Source organism: Mercenaria mercenaria, chromosome 6 (genome assembly GCF_021730395.1).
Source record: "Mercenaria mercenaria strain notata chromosome 6, MADL_Memer_1, whole genome shotgun sequence".
NCBI classification, from domain to species: Eukaryota; Metazoa; Mollusca; class Bivalvia; order Venerida; family Veneridae; genus Mercenaria; species Mercenaria mercenaria.
The window spans coordinates 23,292,372-23,310,019 of record NC_069366.1 but is presented as its reverse complement, the minus strand read 5'-3'; the positions used below and the strand labels follow the sequence as shown (position 1 = coordinate 23,310,019).

The following is a 17,648-nucleotide window of genomic DNA, read 5'->3' as shown; positions in this document are numbered from 1 at the left end:
AGGGTTGTCGTGTGATAAAAATGACCACGAGTGTGACGGAAAATGCGTTAAACCTGCTTTCATTTGTGACGGTATACGGGAGTGTGAAGATGGCAGTGATGAAAAATGTGGTAAGATTATAATAAGCAGTTATAATAGAAAATGGTTGAAAAGATCATGGAAACAAAACTGTGAAAATACTGTCGCTCTGCCGCCGATCTGCCGCCCTTTGTCCATTTGTCGCCCTTCGTCCGTATGTCGCCCGTCATTTCATCAAGTTTAGTTCCATTTTTCCACACATTTTTTTCAAGCAAACAACGATCAGTAAACATAACCAGTGCTTGGAGTCTGTACAAGATTTTTCAGCTTCTGGATTAAATTTAAATGATGGATTTAACAGTATCTCTTCTTTCAAATCGCCGCAGAGAATATTTGCCCTGGGATCAAACTCGCAGGCCCACGATCAATAGATTTGAGCTCTTCCGCTTAGTAACATCATTTTATGTCACCTTTTATTGTGTTAACACATTTATACCATAGAATCCATAGCAAGCCCCCTAGCGGATAAAAACATTGTGAGATAAGCTTTGAAACTTTACAGAGCTATTGGTGAGTAAGAAGGTAGACCAAGAACAATAACTCAATAGCTCTTTCCTTAAACTAAGCCTATGTCATCCCCAGGCTGTACTCATGTTCACATTAGTGAAATATTGGAGGAGTTTGGTCTCAATTTCACTAACATGGAATGTGAAGGTCTGTAAGAGTTCGGACATGTTTGACAATGGACAATATTGGATCCATTGCAACTTTCGGTTAAGTCTCTCTATTGTGTATTCAAAATGTCATTTACTAAGAAAATTTCAAGAAACTAATATTTTACCATACATTTCATGGGCTGATATATCATGCAATTCTAATTACGCTGTTTAATTGTTATAGAATGTGGCTTGGGAACTTTCAACTGTACGCTCTACGGGGAATGTGTGAGGTCATATTTAAAGTGTGATGGATTCGAAGACTGTACAGACGGCAGCGACGAAGAAGACTGCGGTAAGCCTTATGAAAAGATACGAAATAACCAAGAAAACACATTGTTAGACGTGTTAAGACTTTATGTATTTATCAAAAAATAAACAAAATGCAAAAGGCGCCACCACGTCAATGTGACAAAAGTGCAAATAATGTATGTATATTATGTTATTTAAGACATATTATATTCAAAACAGTGATTTTTCGTTGGATAAAAATATTGCAGGATGTCAGATATGTAGGAATTATATCAGGTTGTAATATACAAACTATGATTTTGTTGCACAATATCACATAGGTTTCTGGTATATATATATGAGCATATTCTTAACTTGCAGTAGGGTGTAAAGGATGAGCTAGACTCAGGGAAACGTTTTCAAAATCTGTTTTCAAATTTTCATTATTAGTATTACCATATTTATGCAGCTGAACATTCTGTGGTGTTTTACATTCAAAGGCAGCCACTAAGGGCGCTGGATTATCCTCTTAACAAATCAAAAACAGAGCAATCAAACCAGAGGTATATAGCGAGAGAAATCCTCCATGACACACGCACATACACACACATTGAGAGTGAGCGAGACAGATATAGTAAGATGGAGGAGTAATTAGAACAAATGAACATGAAATCCTCTCATGAGTCTGCAAAAAAAGTACACGGAATGCTTCTCAGGCACTTCCGTTTCTAAAAAAAAATTCCAGTGAGCAGAACTATGTAGAAAAAGCAAATATCAGTTTTGATTTCCTTTTTACTTTGTTTTGTTTTAGGTTCAGACATAAGTTGCAATTTCGAAGGACCTAACTGGGATTGTGGGTACCAGCTTTATAATGCTCGCCAGGGGATAAATGCTGATGGTAAAACTATTACGTTAAACGTGAAACACGTTCTGAGCCCCTACTGAAATTAGTTCTATTTTTATTGACACATTTTGTTTCGTCTTTCATAATTACGATGCCTTTTTGTTTTGTAATTTCTGAAATTATGTATAATTATAATGCTATGACTTCTTGTAGAAGCTCTTTGCATTCATTTTTTTTCTTATGGCAATCTAAGGATTTTATAACAAAAAGTATTTTTTGTATCTAAATATTTTTAAACGTTCTTGAAAATCCAACAGAAAACAAAGGTTCAGAGGCGATTTTTTCCAGTTGTTATATGTCAGAAAAGTGTTATCCGCGCAAACCAAGACGATCTCTGAAGACATTACACAAGATAATATAATTCAAGGTACATTTTTATCTTTTGACAGGGTTGCAAATGTCGTCGCAACTAGCATATATTACGTCACCGGAAGTTAATATAACCGGGGACAGCTGTCTTTCCATTGATATCGCAGACAGAAGTCCAGTACTGTTTAGAATTTCATCTTATGATGGTGAAATGTATTCAATTCTATACCAAAACATTTCAAACTATGATGATTTTGTTATACTGGTGGATATTGCAACCGGATTTTACAAAGGTGTTACAATAGAAACTCAGTCGACTAGAGCATTTTATAGCCATGTTGCCGTAATCGAAAGCATCGACCTCTATCATATGACTTGCCAAGGTGAGACATTTATTTTACGTTGTCCCTTTTAACTTGCTGCGGACACCATGTTTTATCATAATGCGATTTACCAGCTTTTGACGCTTGTTGAAGACGCCAAGTTCAATTTTAGATACTTTGCAGCCTGGACTAGTACGCGGACACTTACATGTTCTGCGAGTTCTACGCGTTTTACACTATCTTGTATGACAATACGATAGTGTCTATCACATTTGCTATGTACATGATGATAACACATCCTGATTGACCAGATAAAACTGTATACAGCAGACAAAAATCTATATCTCCGTCGAAAACAAACATATAAGCTTTTAAGGTATACTACTTAAACAAGCTAAATATAATATATGTTGCAAATTTTTTAACTTGCTTCCTGATTAATTCAGGGAATAAATTGCCAAAGGCTTATTTAGAAAAGGAATTAATTGATATCACTAACTTTTTGGGGGTTTTATCCGTTTACTGGTAAAAAAGTGCGAATAATTTTGGCTGTTACGATAGCCCGCGCGAAGGTAACGCCGCTGATGCGCAGTACATTGTTTACATGTGCAACTTCCCGTAAAATGTTCAAGAAGGATCCCCATTGAACAATTCAAGATCGGAAAATATTTCACTGCCAAATACAATATTTACGTTAGTTGCTGTTAAGTTCATGAGTGAAAAATTTCAAGTTTACATATGAAACAAACAGATTTTCCCTTAATCATATGACTTGTAAAATGTTTTAACCAAATTATACACATTTTATCCGCGTGACAAAACTTGCATTGCGTGATGGGGTTCACTTTGATTTGCCGATATATTCTAGTATTTCACTGAAAAGCAAAAAATAAATACTACTGTTTACGCTACTATTGTACAATTGACATATGTTTGAATATTTTGTTTTTATGAAATAACTACAGAACTGATAACACCTTCTTCAACGACAACATCTTCAGAGCGCACAACATTTTCTGCCTATAGTGCTAACTCGTCAACCTTACCACCATCTTGGAACGGATCAACAACAACAGGTGGTATCTTACCCTTCTGATTTATAATCACTTTTAAAATCTGTTAAACAACTTACACTCAACTGATAGTTATATGCACAATTGTGTAATTAAAACGAAATAGAACACAGAGAGATAAACAAAACAAATATTAGAAATACGTGTGCCGTATTTCAAGCCATTTAAATTTACAAAAAACTCGGTGTCGCTATCAATGATTTTGTCGGCTTTTTTATCCCTTATTACTAAGATGAATTTCCAATGTACAACGTTTATATAAGGCTATCATTCAAATATTACATATTGCAACAGAAAACAAATTTTAATTTAAGCATTTGTTGCATTTTAAGGTTCTCATATAATTTCATGTTGCAGTTAATCTTAACTAACCTAAGCCTGCTAAATTTCTAACAATGACTTTTCGTCATTCAGTTTGTGTGATATAATTTATTATTCCAAAAGGATGTTAGCTTAATATTGTATTTACTGACTGAATGTCAAACAATGCAGAACGTGATCAGTTTGCATTATCTCGATCTGCACTGGTCGCAAAAGCAGAATCACTCTATGCCAGCAGAATACAGGTTAAAGCACCGAATGCATTTTTACACATATTGCATATCTTCGTAGAATATTGAGTACAAATGTGCAGTGTTAAATGTATTTTGTTTATTTGCAACAGTCTTGGGTTCAACATCCAATGCATCAACACCTACTGAGAATCCTCTACCAGGTACACCTTTTTCTAGAATTAATCATCTGAGACTGTAGTTTCCGCTCATGTATTGTTGTGGTTTTGTAGTTAGAGTATAAAATCTATAGATGAACTGCAGACACCGCCGGTGACAAACTCACTTAATTTATTCGATACTTTTAGTTGCCATTTGAGACTTATTTTGAGAAACGATTCATATTTGGCCATAGAATAGAGTAAAGATCTAGTTAACTTTCACTAAAAGATGTATACAATATCATACGCTCAATAACTGAAATAAGTGTGAAGGTGATCAAATGAAACTTTATATAAAGTAGCTTAATATGAAACTAAAGTTTAAATGTATAAGGCACTCGGGGACAATGATTTTGTTTAGAATACTAAGATGGTAACAATAAAAAATTTTTAACTGTTCATCTGCTGTGTTAGGTTAGACATTGTAAATTATTTTATTTTTGTGTACATTAATATCTTGCCAGAATTTGCAGAATATTTTATTGTTGAATGGTTAACTCTAAACTTGAAAATATCATCTCCACAGAGATGAATGCGTTTCGTTTTGATTTAAGTTTTATCAGTGTTTCAGCCAGAAATGACTTCAAATATGTGAGGTCTTTGTTCCAAACGCAAATACAGGCTTGTAAATAGTAGGAAAAACAACTTTACTCTATTTAAAAGCAATTTCATTTCAGAGTGCTGGAAGGAATAAGTTTTATGAACTCTTTTTCTAATTTCAGATGATTATCCGCGGCTTAATGTCAATAAGCCGGACCCGGTAGAGTTTGGAAGCTCGTTGACGTTAACGTGTATTGTTACTTATGACCCAAAATACAAGGTAAGGACTTCATGTTACCCCTATGATATCAGTTTTACAAGTCACCGAACGTATAGTTTATTTCATTTTTTTTTTCTAATTGAAATATTTGTTTCTGATGATGCATCAATAAATGTTATGATTCGTTTGATGATATACAGCAGAGAAATTAACCCTTAGCCTGCTAAATTTCTAAAATGGACTGGTCCTTCATTCTATTTGGGCAATGCCATTTGTTATTTAAAGGGGTGTTCACTAAAAATTTACTGACTAAATAGCGAACAGTGCAGACCATGATCTTGGTCTGCAGTGGTCGCAAAGGCAGATACAATTGCCGCCAGCAGGCTAAAGGTTAACAGCCAATAGAAAATACATGTCTTAGTTCATACGATTAAGTGCTAGGGTGAAGTTACACCAATAACTTTAAAGACACAGTCAACAGATCCCTCTGTTGAAAAAAAATCTCGTAAATCAACAATTAAAATAAATACGAATGCTATTCAGAGGATATAGAAATCATTCTTGACATAACATAAGAAAAAAATACAGAAGTACCTACTCTAATGCTTAAAAACCTCACGAAGAACACCTGCATCAGGCTGTGTATACATAATATACATATACCAGGGTGTAGGATTTTTCAAAGCCAGGCGGCCATTGTTAGGGAGTTTTAAGAGAAAACATTCTGTTACCAAGTATTTTGCGGTATTTAACCAAAAGAAAAGTTTGTGTTTTTTCTTAAACTGAATTTTCATTATAGGAGTGAGAAGTACTAAATATTGTTATTTCATTATTGTCGATCCCTTTGAGAACAGTTTTTAATAAAATGGTTCTCTTATTAAAAAAACAACAACAACAACATTTGCTCAAACTTTTCTGTATGAGTGTTTTCTGTATAACAATAATTCTATTACTACCCAATAAAGTTTGTGCATACATTAATTCTATGATGTTTTCAACACTGAAAATATGAGCCGTGCCTTGAGAAAACCAACATAGTGGTTTGCGACCAGCATGGATCCTGACCAGCTTTCGCATCCGGGCAGTCTGGTCAGAATCCGTGCTGTTCGCTAACGGTTTCTCTGTTTACAACAGGCTTTGAAAGCGAACGATATGGATCCTGGCCGAACTGCGCGGATGCGCAGGCTGGTCTAGATCCCTGCTGGTCGCATAGCCACTATGTTGGTTTTCTCATGGCACAGCTCAAATGGTGGTCGGTTACTCTAGGTTTAAGTAATGTTATGTCAGATTATATTTATCCTTGAAATGATGTCCTTATAGGAAGCAGTACCATCGATGGTTGTTTCAAAAGATGAGCAGCACCATGAGAAAACCAACATAGTGGGTTTACCACCAGCATGGATCCAGACCAGATCCATGCTGTTCGCTGTCAAAGCCTATTGCAATTAGAGAAACTGTTAGCGAACAGCATGGATCTTGATCAGACTGCGCGGAAGCGCAGGCTGGTCTGGATCTATGCTGATCGCTAACCAACTATGTTGGTCTTCTCATGGCGCTCAGTTATTCATTCAAGAGTTAAGTCAGATAATCATTAAACATAAAATCTAAAACAGTTCAATAGCACAGAATAAAGCTTTCAGAGTAATGAAATTAATTTTCTTTAAAAGAAAATCTGGTCAGGAGCTAAAGTTGTTTTTACAGTTCATTATCTTGTAACAAGGATATTTCTTTCAAGGAAATCCAGTCAGTATCGTATGGTCCATTATTTACTTCTCAATATATGTTTGCACATGTAAAAAATTGACATACATTCATGATCTGCAGCATGAATTCCCCAACACAACCTGAAAAGTATCAATTATTGATACAATTGCTTTAGTCTCCTACCAGTGTCCCGGTGTTTCACTTGTCATTTTATATAGACGGTCTGTTTGATCAGTTTTGATTTCAAAAGCACTATTTTACTTGTAATGTCAGACAATAGTTTTCTATAACTTTTGCGCTCTTAAATCGACAAGTACACATGCTCTTTCTTTCTGTGCAGCAAGCATTAATCTGGATTACAAAAAAACTTTAAATGGTATAGTTCCGAAGAACTGGGAACAGTAATATATTACGCTATTCTAACATGACTCGGTTTGATTTCCAGTTAAACAAAGAAGGAAATCAAGCTCTATATATTCTGCGATAAACAACGGTTGACGCGCGGACCGGTAAGAGAGCATTATGACGTCAATTATGACGTCAAAAAGCAGGATGACGTCCGATACATTAGTCCTCGCGTAAATGAAGTCCAGTATAATATCTATTAAAATATATCAATGAGCATGTCAGAATGAAAACAATCAATGCCTTCTTGTTATTTATCGTCTAATTTACCACGGTTCATCGTTCAGATGCTACAGTTCAATCCCTACGCATCTGAACTCGGTAAATTAGACGATAAACAACTCGAAGGTCTTGATTATTTGTTAATTTTAAAATGAAAGTTACTGCATGTGAAGTTTTCCTTTCAGCTAATTCTGAGCTGGTTCAGTGGCGTTACAGAAATTTCTAGACAAAATGATATAATGGTTGGTGAGGAACATCAAACAAAATTCAAAATAGTTATGAATAAGGACAACATTGGTTTGACGTATTATAACCTAACGATAAATGACGTCACCGACGTTGATACCCGTGAAAATTTCTCCTGCGCTGCTGACGTCATTGATTACCCTATACGGCTCTTTCTTATGAATAAAACAAGGATTGAGATCGAAGGTAAATTTATTTGTTATATATGTCAATGACTAAGTATCTTCCGAAAAAAAAAACAACAAATGTCGATGCAAAAATCAAATCTAGATACTGTGCAAGTTGAAACTTGTTTCTTCATGCATGCAGTTAAACCAGAAATAATTGATAAATCAAAGTAGTGAGCACGTGAAGAAAGAATTTGTAATGTACTGCGAATATTGCATGTGCTACTTTAAAGACAACTATTGTCTGTATATTTAAGATGACGGCTGCAAAACTCTTGGAAACAGTGAAATCGAGATTTTTTGTAAATCTGTCGGTTACACACGTGTTGCAGTGCCAACTGCTTCAGGATCACAAACAATGGATAAAGTCACCGAAGTGTTTACTTCTTTACAAAATTTGTTTGAAAGGACGGAGGTGGAGGGACAGCAGCAGCAGCAGTGTTTAAATCCTCTGAAAGAATTGGCCTGTGGCCTTCATGCCAGTCAGTGTCAGTCTGGAAAAGTGGTCAGACCTGTATGCAGAGAACATTGTCAGGGTACATAATATTTGTTTAAGTTAGTTTTTGCTTTTTAGATTAGTTTTCTGCTACGATATAGAATATGATAACGTTCCAAAACTTCTTAAAAATTCAGCGAGATAAAATGGAAGGGTAGTGTGCTTGACATATTGCTAGACCAACCTAAAAAATTTAGACCTTGCAAAATGTTTATAAAAGACTTTACATGGGAATGATTGTATATCAGCGTATATTGTGTATTATGCTCATGTGACATCCTTTTTTATGTCTTTTTATCTGTAGACAGAACGAATGGTTTCTTGCTTTTTTTGTAAATTTGCACATCGGATGACATTTATAAGCATGATATTTTTTGTGTCGGTATGCAGGGACCAGGCATTTTTTAAGATATCCTGACAAAGGACGTTTCGACACGGCTTCCTATTTATCAAACATGCAGAATTATCTTAAGTGTAACATTTCGTACTAAGTACTATGACTATTCTTTTTTTGCATTCAAATCGTTTTAATATACATGTAGTTAATTTAGAAATATGTTTTATATAATTTCACCTATGAGGGGACTTTAAATGTATGCTTTCATACCACCTTCTTACGTTAAAAGGAGATGTTTATGTTTAATTTCGCTTTATTTTTTGCAATTGTCTGTGTTTAACGCATTCCACTTTGTTACACTTCAGAAATTGCCGATGCTTGTATGGCGATGTCGTATGCTGTTGTTAGTAACAATAACAGTGACCTTGGCTATTACTGCAAATATTTGCCTTCCTTAACAGACTTGCCGGACTGTACAGAAATATGGCTCGGTAAACCTATACATGATATTTGTTCAAAGTTCCATTTAATTTATTTCGTTTTTCAGTGTAATACTTTATTCAGTCTCCAAAGATTCTTTCTTTTCTTTTTTTTAATTTGTGACTGCCTTCACCGTTTTGCCTTTCACCTTCAGTTTGTGGTTCCGCATTAAGCTTTTTGAACTTGATCCCCTTTTAATCTGGCCTAAGGTTTGGTGATACATGTCATCGAGTGGACACATTATAGACGGTTACTTCAGCTACATTTGTACGAAATACTTCTGTAGGCTGGATTTGTACAAAACTTGATACGTATGATAGTAGACTTTCAGACAGTACAAAACGAATACATGTAAATCTTGAGATGTTTTCGTGTGTATTACGTTTTGTTACATCATTAAAACTTTTTATATTTCAAATATATAAAATTCACACGTGCGATTTAATTCACACAATCACAGGCTGTAATATGTCGTATATGTGAAAATAAATGATACTAGATTTCCATGTACAGAATTGTTTTATTAAGCAGCTAATGACTAATGGTTAAACCATATGAGCCACACCATGAGAAAAGCAAACATAGTGCATTTTCGACCAGCATGGTTCGAGACCAGCTTGCGCTGGTCAGGATCCATGCTGTTCGCTTCGAAGCTTATTGCAATAAGAGAAACCGTTAGCGAACAGCATGGATCCTACGCAGATGCGCGGATGCGCAGGCTGGTCTGGATCCATGCTGGTCGAAAGTGCATTATGTTGGTTTTCTCATGGCGCAGCTCATATGTATTATGATTCTACAATACTTTGGGTTTTCAGACTGCATGAACAGATAAACGCAAAACGACAACATCAAATAAAAGAAGGTAATAAGGTAACACAAATAAATTATTACATTATTTTTTTTTCAGGATGTGAAGTAAATTTGACGCTCGGGACTGATGGAACGCCGACGTCTGTGCGACTGCGTTCAGAAAACCATCCAAACCAGGCTCCGTCATCCTCACCTTGTAACTATTACATAAAGGCGTCTCCGCACTACATACTGGATTTGACCGTAGAGGACATTACACTAGACGATGACTGTATTACGAACTATCTAATGGTAACTCTTCTTTCTTACAGAATTATAAATCATTTAAATCCTTAGCAGAAAAGTGACAAAGGCAATGTAACCTGCTTCCAACATAATTTAACTACAGTGAATATATGAATACCAGACCTTCCAAAATTCTGGAAATCTCTGAAGAAAGGACAATTTTCTAAGTCCCGTTAGTTTTTTTTTATTTTTGTCGAGCCCGCTAGCGGAAGCGAAGATATAGTTGCCCAAATGGCTGTTCGGTGTATGTGTGTGCGTGCGTCCGTATGTGCGTCCGTCGGGATTTGTTTGTCCGGACCATAACTTTGACATGCATGGAGCAATCTCATTTATATTTGGCATGAATGTTAACCTCAGTGAGACGGAGTGTCATGCGCAAACCGCAGTTTCCTATCTAAAAGGTCAAGGTCACACTTGGAGGATAAAGGTTAAATTCAATAATGACTTTGTCCGGGGCATTTCTTCTTCATGCATGAAGGGAGTTTGATGTAACTTGGCACAAATGTTCACAACCATGTGACGGAAAGTCATGCGCAAGAACCAGGACCCTAGGTCTAAGGTCAAGGTTACACTTAGAGGTCAAAAGTCAGATACAAGAATGACTTTGTCCGGAGCATTTCTTTTTCATGCATGGAGGGATTTTGATGTAACTTGACACAATCGTCACCATCATGAGACGGAGTGTCATGTGCAAGTAGAACCTACAATTACTACCCTTTGTTGTTACTATAAATAGGTTATTGTACCCCCCCCCCCCCCCCCCCACCCCAACAACAAAGTTGTAAGTGTGTGGGGGGTATACTGGTTTCAGGTTTTCTGTCTGTCTATCCGTCTGTCCGTAGACACAGTCTTGTGCGCACCATCTCTCCTTATCCCCTTGACACAATTTAATGTAACGTCACACAAGTGATCAGTAACAACAGTAGTTGTGCATGGGGCATGTTAGTTTCTTTCATACAAAAAATGCAGAATTTCGAGACTTTGCTTTTTGTTACTATACTATATACATAGACACAATCTTGTGCGCACCATCTCTCCTCATCCCCTTGACACAATTTAATGAAACTTCACACAATTGATCAGTAACAACAGTAGTTGTGCATGGGGCATGTTAGGTTCTTTCAGAAAAAAAAATTGCAGAGTTACGGGACTTTGTTTTTTGTTACTAGACTATATATATAGACACAATCTTGTGCGCACCATCTCTCCAGATCCCCTTGACACAATTTAATGAAACTTCACACAAGTGATCAGTAACAACAGTAGTTGTGCATGGGGTATGTAAGGTTCTTTCAACAACAAAAATTGCAGAGTTATGGACTTTGTTTCTTGTTAACATGCTATGTACATACAGTCTGCATATGCAATCTTGTGCGCGCCTGTTCTTCCGAACCCTTGCACACAATTTTGTGAAACTTCACACAAGTGATCAGTACCAAGCCTAGTTGTGCATGGTGCATGTTACATTCTTTTAGATAAATATTCTGCATAGTTATAAGACTTTGTTTTTTTGTTACAATACTGTATACATACAATCTATATACATACAGTCCACATAATTATGCAATCTTGTGTGCGTCAAATTACCGTGTCAGTGTATACGGGGGATACATTCATCATCTTTAGTGATAGCTCTAGTATTGTAACTTTTTTATTACTGGTCGTAGGGAAAATTCAAGACCACATTTCTGTAGTACAATATGCATATTACATCCAATTTTGAGGTGTATTTTGACCTATCTCTACTGGTAAGGATTTTTGTGTGGACTAAGATCTTTTTGAAGATTTACTTCCCTTTGTTGTTACTATAAGTAACTTATATTGTAACTCTTTGCAATCATTTTTATTTGGCATAAATGTTTGCCTCAATGGGACAGGGTGTCATGTGCAACTCCTAGACCTTTTGACAGCTGACTGGCTCGACATGTTGCCCGTGGGCATCTGGTTTATTTCCGTCCGTCCGTCATTCCGTCCGTATATCCGTCCATGCGTCTGCAATTTCTTGCCTGGTCAATAACTGTTATTCATTAAGGGATTTTAATATTACTTGGCACAAATGTTTCCCATGATAAGACAACGTATCATGATATGTTAAAAGATCCATTATCCAAAGAATTATCTTATTTACCGACACATTAATGAATAACTTCTGTTCAAACATTATTAATGAAAATAGTTTTCTGTTATTGCTTTAGAAATAAATTGGTTTCATAATTTGTAGATTAATGAAAAGAGGCTTTGTTCGAGCAATGCAAGCCAGTATGCACTACCACAAGATCAGTCAGTTTTGAATGTTTCAGTAGTTTCAAACTCTGTTAACAATGCAGGATTCCTGCTGTTGGTCTCGCAAGGTAAGCTTTCTCGCATACATTTAAAGTGAATAGTATCTTTATCTGGAAACGAAATTAGACTTGACAGAATTTGTTTAAAGAAAATGGGAAGTCGGGCACTTTGGTCATCTTTTAATTGATATTGCATTGATAGTTAAAAATACATTTTTTGCCTGAAAATGAGACAAAGCATTATATTTTATGAACGGGATGCCCATGTACAATCAATTCATTCATTTTAAATTCAAAAGACAAAAATATGTCGGAGAGTGAATTACAAATACATGTACGTGGAAATTATAATCTTTCATTTTGTCAAATTTTGAATAATTATTCTTTTTCTTATTAACTTATTACATGCAATAAAATATTTATCCCTCTGTTTGTACATGGTGTTCTTTCATAGTGTTGTCATTTTCGTTTAATGTATTCTTCCTTTTGCAAACGTGTTTTGTTGATTTTTGCGTACAAACGTGAAAACACACATTTAGATTAAAATAAATATCAAATAACTAAATGATGAAGTTTTTCTTTTATAACGAAAATATTCCATTTCGTTAACATAACATTTAGATAAAATCCTTTTGCAATTTGTGTATTAAGCCCAACCTCTTAGCTCAGTAGGGAGAGCGCATATTTATTGATCGCAGGGTTGTGAGTTCGATCCTCGGGCGAGGCATGTATTCTCCGTGACGATTTGATAAAGGACATTCTGTCTAAAATCGTTCGTAATCCACCTCTTATACATGAGGGGAAATTGCCAGTTACTTGCAAAGAACATTTTTTACTGGTACAGAATCGAGGTACATAGATCACGTTAACTGTTCACTGTTATATAACTGAAATTCTAATGAGAAACGGCGTTAAGCCCTAAACAAACATACATATTCATGTACATTAACAAAACGTTTCCTTATGTTGCATGTCTCATTACTATAAATAAGTATGAATTCCAGTTCATGTGTAAAATGAAGCACACATCAACATGTAGTAAATTTATTTTCCTTAATGATGTATTTTCAGACTAATGACTGTAAATAACCGAAGAAAGACCCTTTTCGAATAAAAAAGATCATCATCATCATTTTTCCTAGGATTTCATGATTGAAAAACTATGCTTTAAAAGATGTTGTTCTATATTTTATCTAGATTTTTTTTAGTTTAGACTGTTTGCCATAACATTATTTCTACATAAAATTCACATTCCGAAAAAATTTAAAATTATTCTAAACTGATTTAAACGTTAAAAAGAAAAATTATATAAAACTCACATCCAGGTATAGAAACATAGCCTTAAAGTTCAGTTTCATGAAATCATCTTGACTTAATTTGTTTATAAAAGACTCCGAGATGCAGAATAGCCATAAAATACCGCTATGAATAATAGTGACTATGCGGACAGGGATCAAATGATCAGAGACAGGATCGTTTTTAGAGTCAATTCACAAAAAAGAGAAAAACAAATAAGTGAAGGTGAGAAACTCACCTTAGACAAAGCTACACAGATCTGCCAGTCATTTGAGTATGCTCAGAAACAACTCAAGGAAATGAGCCTGTCTCAAACAATGGCACAGTCACCAAGCCAGTCGGTGAATGCAGTCCGGTCCAAATATGGGGAACAGAAATCTGGTCATAACACCTCAGACCAGCCTGGTCACAATGCCTCAGGCCAGGAGAGCAAGGGATACCGACCAAACACGCAGCAAAACAACGCCAGGAAAAACTGCTACAATTTCGGAAAAACACATGATAAAATGCAGATTTGCCGTGTTAAAGGGAAACAATGTTTTAAATGTAAAAAAGTGGATCCATTTTGGATCTGTATGTAAATCCAGTGTTAATGAAATTCTCATGTCAGAAAAAGATAGCTTGGATAATGGCAATACTCAGGATTTGTTTATTGATTGTGTAGAATCAAGTGTGATAAATGGGCAGGTATTTGAACAATTTGAGGTAGGTCCTTCAAAAACATGTGTTAGGTTTAAACTTGACACGGGTAGCCAGGTAAATGTGTAACCACACAGGATATTTCAGAATCTGGGAATAAGCTATCTCCTTGAAAAATCCAAAATCAAATTGTCTGCCTACAATGGAAATGAGTTAGATTTTATGGGATGCATAAAGCTATGATGCAATCACCCTGGCACTAGTTCAAGCAGTGATGTGCTGTTTCATGTTGTCAATACAAGGTCACCTCCATTATTAGGGCTCCAGTCATGTATTGAATTCAATTTGATTAAGCTCACTTACTTAGTGGAATCCCAGGTGAACCAGTCTGAGCTACATCTCACAAAAGAATTAGTCATGAAACAATATCCTGCAGTGTTTAAGGATATTGGCAACCTCCCTGGTGAATGTAAAATCCATGTTGACCCATCAGTCCCCACTGTCATATACCCTCCCCGTAAGATACCACTTGTACTTCATGACAAGGTTAAAGCTGAACTATCGAGAGTGGAAGAGCTAGGTGTCATCTGCAAGGTAACTGAACCAACAGAGTAGGTCAGCTCCATGGTTGTCACAGAGAAAAGCAATGCGACGTAAAAATTTGTTTGGACCCCCGGGACCTTAATAAAGCCATTTTACGCCCTCATTATCCATTAAGGACACTTGATGACATCTTGCCACAGTTGTCAGGTGCTAGATATTTTACAAAACTAGATGCCAGATCTGAATACTGGGCCTTGAATCTTTATCATGAGTCCTCCCTGCTTACAATCTTCAATTCCATATTCGGTCGGTATAGATATCTCAGGGTACCCTTTGTCCTACAAAGGCCCTTAGAGAATGGAATCAGATTTAATGAAAGCAAACTTGAGGTTGACCTTTCCGAAGTAGAGTATTTCGGTCTATGCTGACTGCAGATGGGTTGAAACCCGACCCGGCCAAGCTCATGGCAGTAGAAAGCATGCAGCCACCTTCAAAGAAGGCAGAACTTGAGACCATATTAGGCATGGTGAATTATTTGTCCCGATTTGCTCCCAACCTTTCTCAGGTCACCGCTCCTATGAGGCAATTGTTATCAAAAAATGTAGAGTTCTGCTGGCAAAAGTCACAAAGTGACGCATTCAAAACTATGAATCAAATAATCACTACACCAGGTCTGGCACTTGCATACTATGATCCCAGTAAGACCCTTACCACTAAGTTGATGCGAGCAAATATAGACTAGGAGCCGCTATTATACAAGAGGATAAGCCGGTGGCATATGCGTCCAAGTCGTTAACCCCACAGGAGGTTAATTTTGCACAAATTGAAAAAGAAATGTTTGCGATACTGTTTGGGGCTAGGAGATTTCATCAGACTGGTTATGGCCGAAAGGTTCTTGTGCAGTCATACCACCTCCCATTAATGTGGTGAACATGTGGTGAACTGTGGAAATCTTACATCAGATGCTAGGAATAATATGTGAATGGAACTTGTGAACTCTTTGAACTGCAGGGAATATTTCCTGTCCAATAAAAACTACAACAATGGGGAAGACAGATATTAATGACACTGTGGTTTGAAGGAATGAACTAAACAGAATGTCAAATAGCTCCAAGTTATTGTACATAGTATATTTTATTATCCCCCGACGATGAAATCGGGAGGGGGGTATTGAAATGGCGTTGTCCGTCCGTCAGTCCGTCAGTCCCGTCCGCAGCCATTTCTCAGTAACTACTTGGTAGAATTTCATGAAACTTGAAATAAACATGGACCAACATACTGCGATGATGCCCGTCAATTTTTTTTTTTGATTGGTCAATTTCCCTCAGAGTTATTGCCCTTGATTTAATAAAAATGTCCGTCTGCAGCCATTTCTCAGTAACAAACAGGTAGAATTTCATCTAATTTGAAATAGACATGAACCAAGATACTGCGCTGATGCCCGTCAAGTTTTTTTGTTTTTTTGATAGGTCAATTTCCCTCAGAGTTATTGCCCTTGATTTAATGAAATATGTCCGTCTGAAGCCATTTCTCAGTAACTAGCAGGCAGAATTTCATCAAACTTGAAATAGACATGAACCAAGATACTGCGATGATGCCCTTCAAGTTTTTTTCGATTGATCAATTTTCCATATAGTTATTGCCCTTTAATTGTTTAAAAATCCACAGATCTGTACATAACAAACCAACCAGTTGGAAGAATTTCATTAAACTTCTTTCATTCTTTTCCATGAACATTTATTATAAACATGTGATGTTGTGTACCTACACCTGGTCGCTACCTTACCTTGGTCACCCCCCCCCCCCCACCCAATTTTCTTTTTTTTTTTCTTTTTTTTTTTCATTTTTCGTTTTCTATCAATATTTATAATCAACATGTAAACTGTTGTATCCACCCCCAACCAAACAAACCATTCATTTTCTTTTAATTTGATTTTGACTAATGAAATTATTTGCTTCTTGGTAAAATTCTTAACTTTTTGCTGGATATATTTTTTTGCCGTTCCTCACCTCTGACCCTTTCGGCTGGGGATTCCAATTCATCGAATTTGCTTGTTTTATTTGGGTTTTACGGCGTACCAACACAGTATAGGTTATATTGCGCCAAACAGGACTACAAATTTTGGTTCCACATCTCATTTACATAGAAATACACAGTATATTGACTTACATGATGAACTTGTACATGATATCTTTCTTAAATATTTCATTTGTGCATGTTTAAAAGAAGGGAGATGTAACATGATATGCTTAGGTAGCATTTCTACAGAGGTAGCCTCCCTTATCTTGTATATAATACCCAGGCACTGGCTCACTGCAGCTCAGTCAGTAGGCATCAATCATAGTAAATAAAGTAGTTAGAATACAAGTGTTGTCATTCTATATTAAGTCCTACATTATATCATTACAAAAAAATCCAAAAAGTAGTCCGCCAAGCTTTATCTAGTCACTGACCAGATAAAGCAAAATTTATCTGCCACCTTGTTTTTTGCCTTTGTTTTGCATGAAGGTAGGATAAAAAAAAATGATATCTATTGTATAAAGATTTTGTGTTTGAAAAATATACACAATTTGATAAGTAAAAGTAATCTCCTGATTTTAAAATAAGCATGCTAGACAAAAATTCTTTATATCTTTGTGTAAAAATTAAAATGGAAAATAACAGTTTCTAATTGCAATTAAAATGCATA

The 17,648-nt window shown here is 36.0% G+C and overlaps 1 protein-coding gene and 1 long non-coding RNA gene across 6 annotated transcripts in view; one reads left to right on the top strand and one right to left on the bottom strand.

Moving 5' to 3' along the window:
• Nucleotides 1–17,648, top strand: part of LOC123549404 (uncharacterized) — a 212,635-nt gene that overhangs the window by 122,650 nt on the left and 72,337 nt on the right. For 4 of the 5 annotated variants that reach the window (XM_053545411.1, XM_053545410.1, XM_053545408.1 and 1 more), the window contains 12 exons: nucleotides 3–110; nucleotides 919–1,029; nucleotides 1,777–1,863; nucleotides 2,259–2,561; nucleotides 3,467–3,577; nucleotides 4,239–4,289; nucleotides 5,009–5,106; nucleotides 7,563–7,809; nucleotides 8,048–8,326; nucleotides 8,989–9,114; nucleotides 10,011–10,204; nucleotides 12,420–12,549. In XM_053545411.1, the coding sequence (XP_053401386.1) occupies nucleotides 3–110; nucleotides 919–1,029; nucleotides 1,777–1,863; nucleotides 2,259–2,561; nucleotides 3,467–3,577; nucleotides 4,239–4,289; nucleotides 5,009–5,106; nucleotides 7,563–7,809; nucleotides 8,048–8,326; nucleotides 8,989–9,114; nucleotides 10,011–10,204; nucleotides 12,420–12,549 (1,845 nt within the window). The remainder of the gene's footprint in view (nucleotides 1–2; nucleotides 111–918; nucleotides 1,030–1,776; nucleotides 1,864–2,258; nucleotides 2,562–3,466; nucleotides 3,578–4,238; nucleotides 4,290–5,008; nucleotides 5,107–7,562; nucleotides 7,810–8,047; nucleotides 8,327–8,988; nucleotides 9,115–10,010; nucleotides 10,205–12,419; nucleotides 12,550–17,648) is intronic. The other variant, XM_053545407.1, reaches the window with a different exon arrangement.
• The window catches only part of LOC128557647 (uncharacterized), a 78,467-nt gene that overhangs the window by 51,438 nt on the left and 9,381 nt on the right, over nucleotides 1–17,648 (bottom strand). The window lies entirely within an intron of this gene.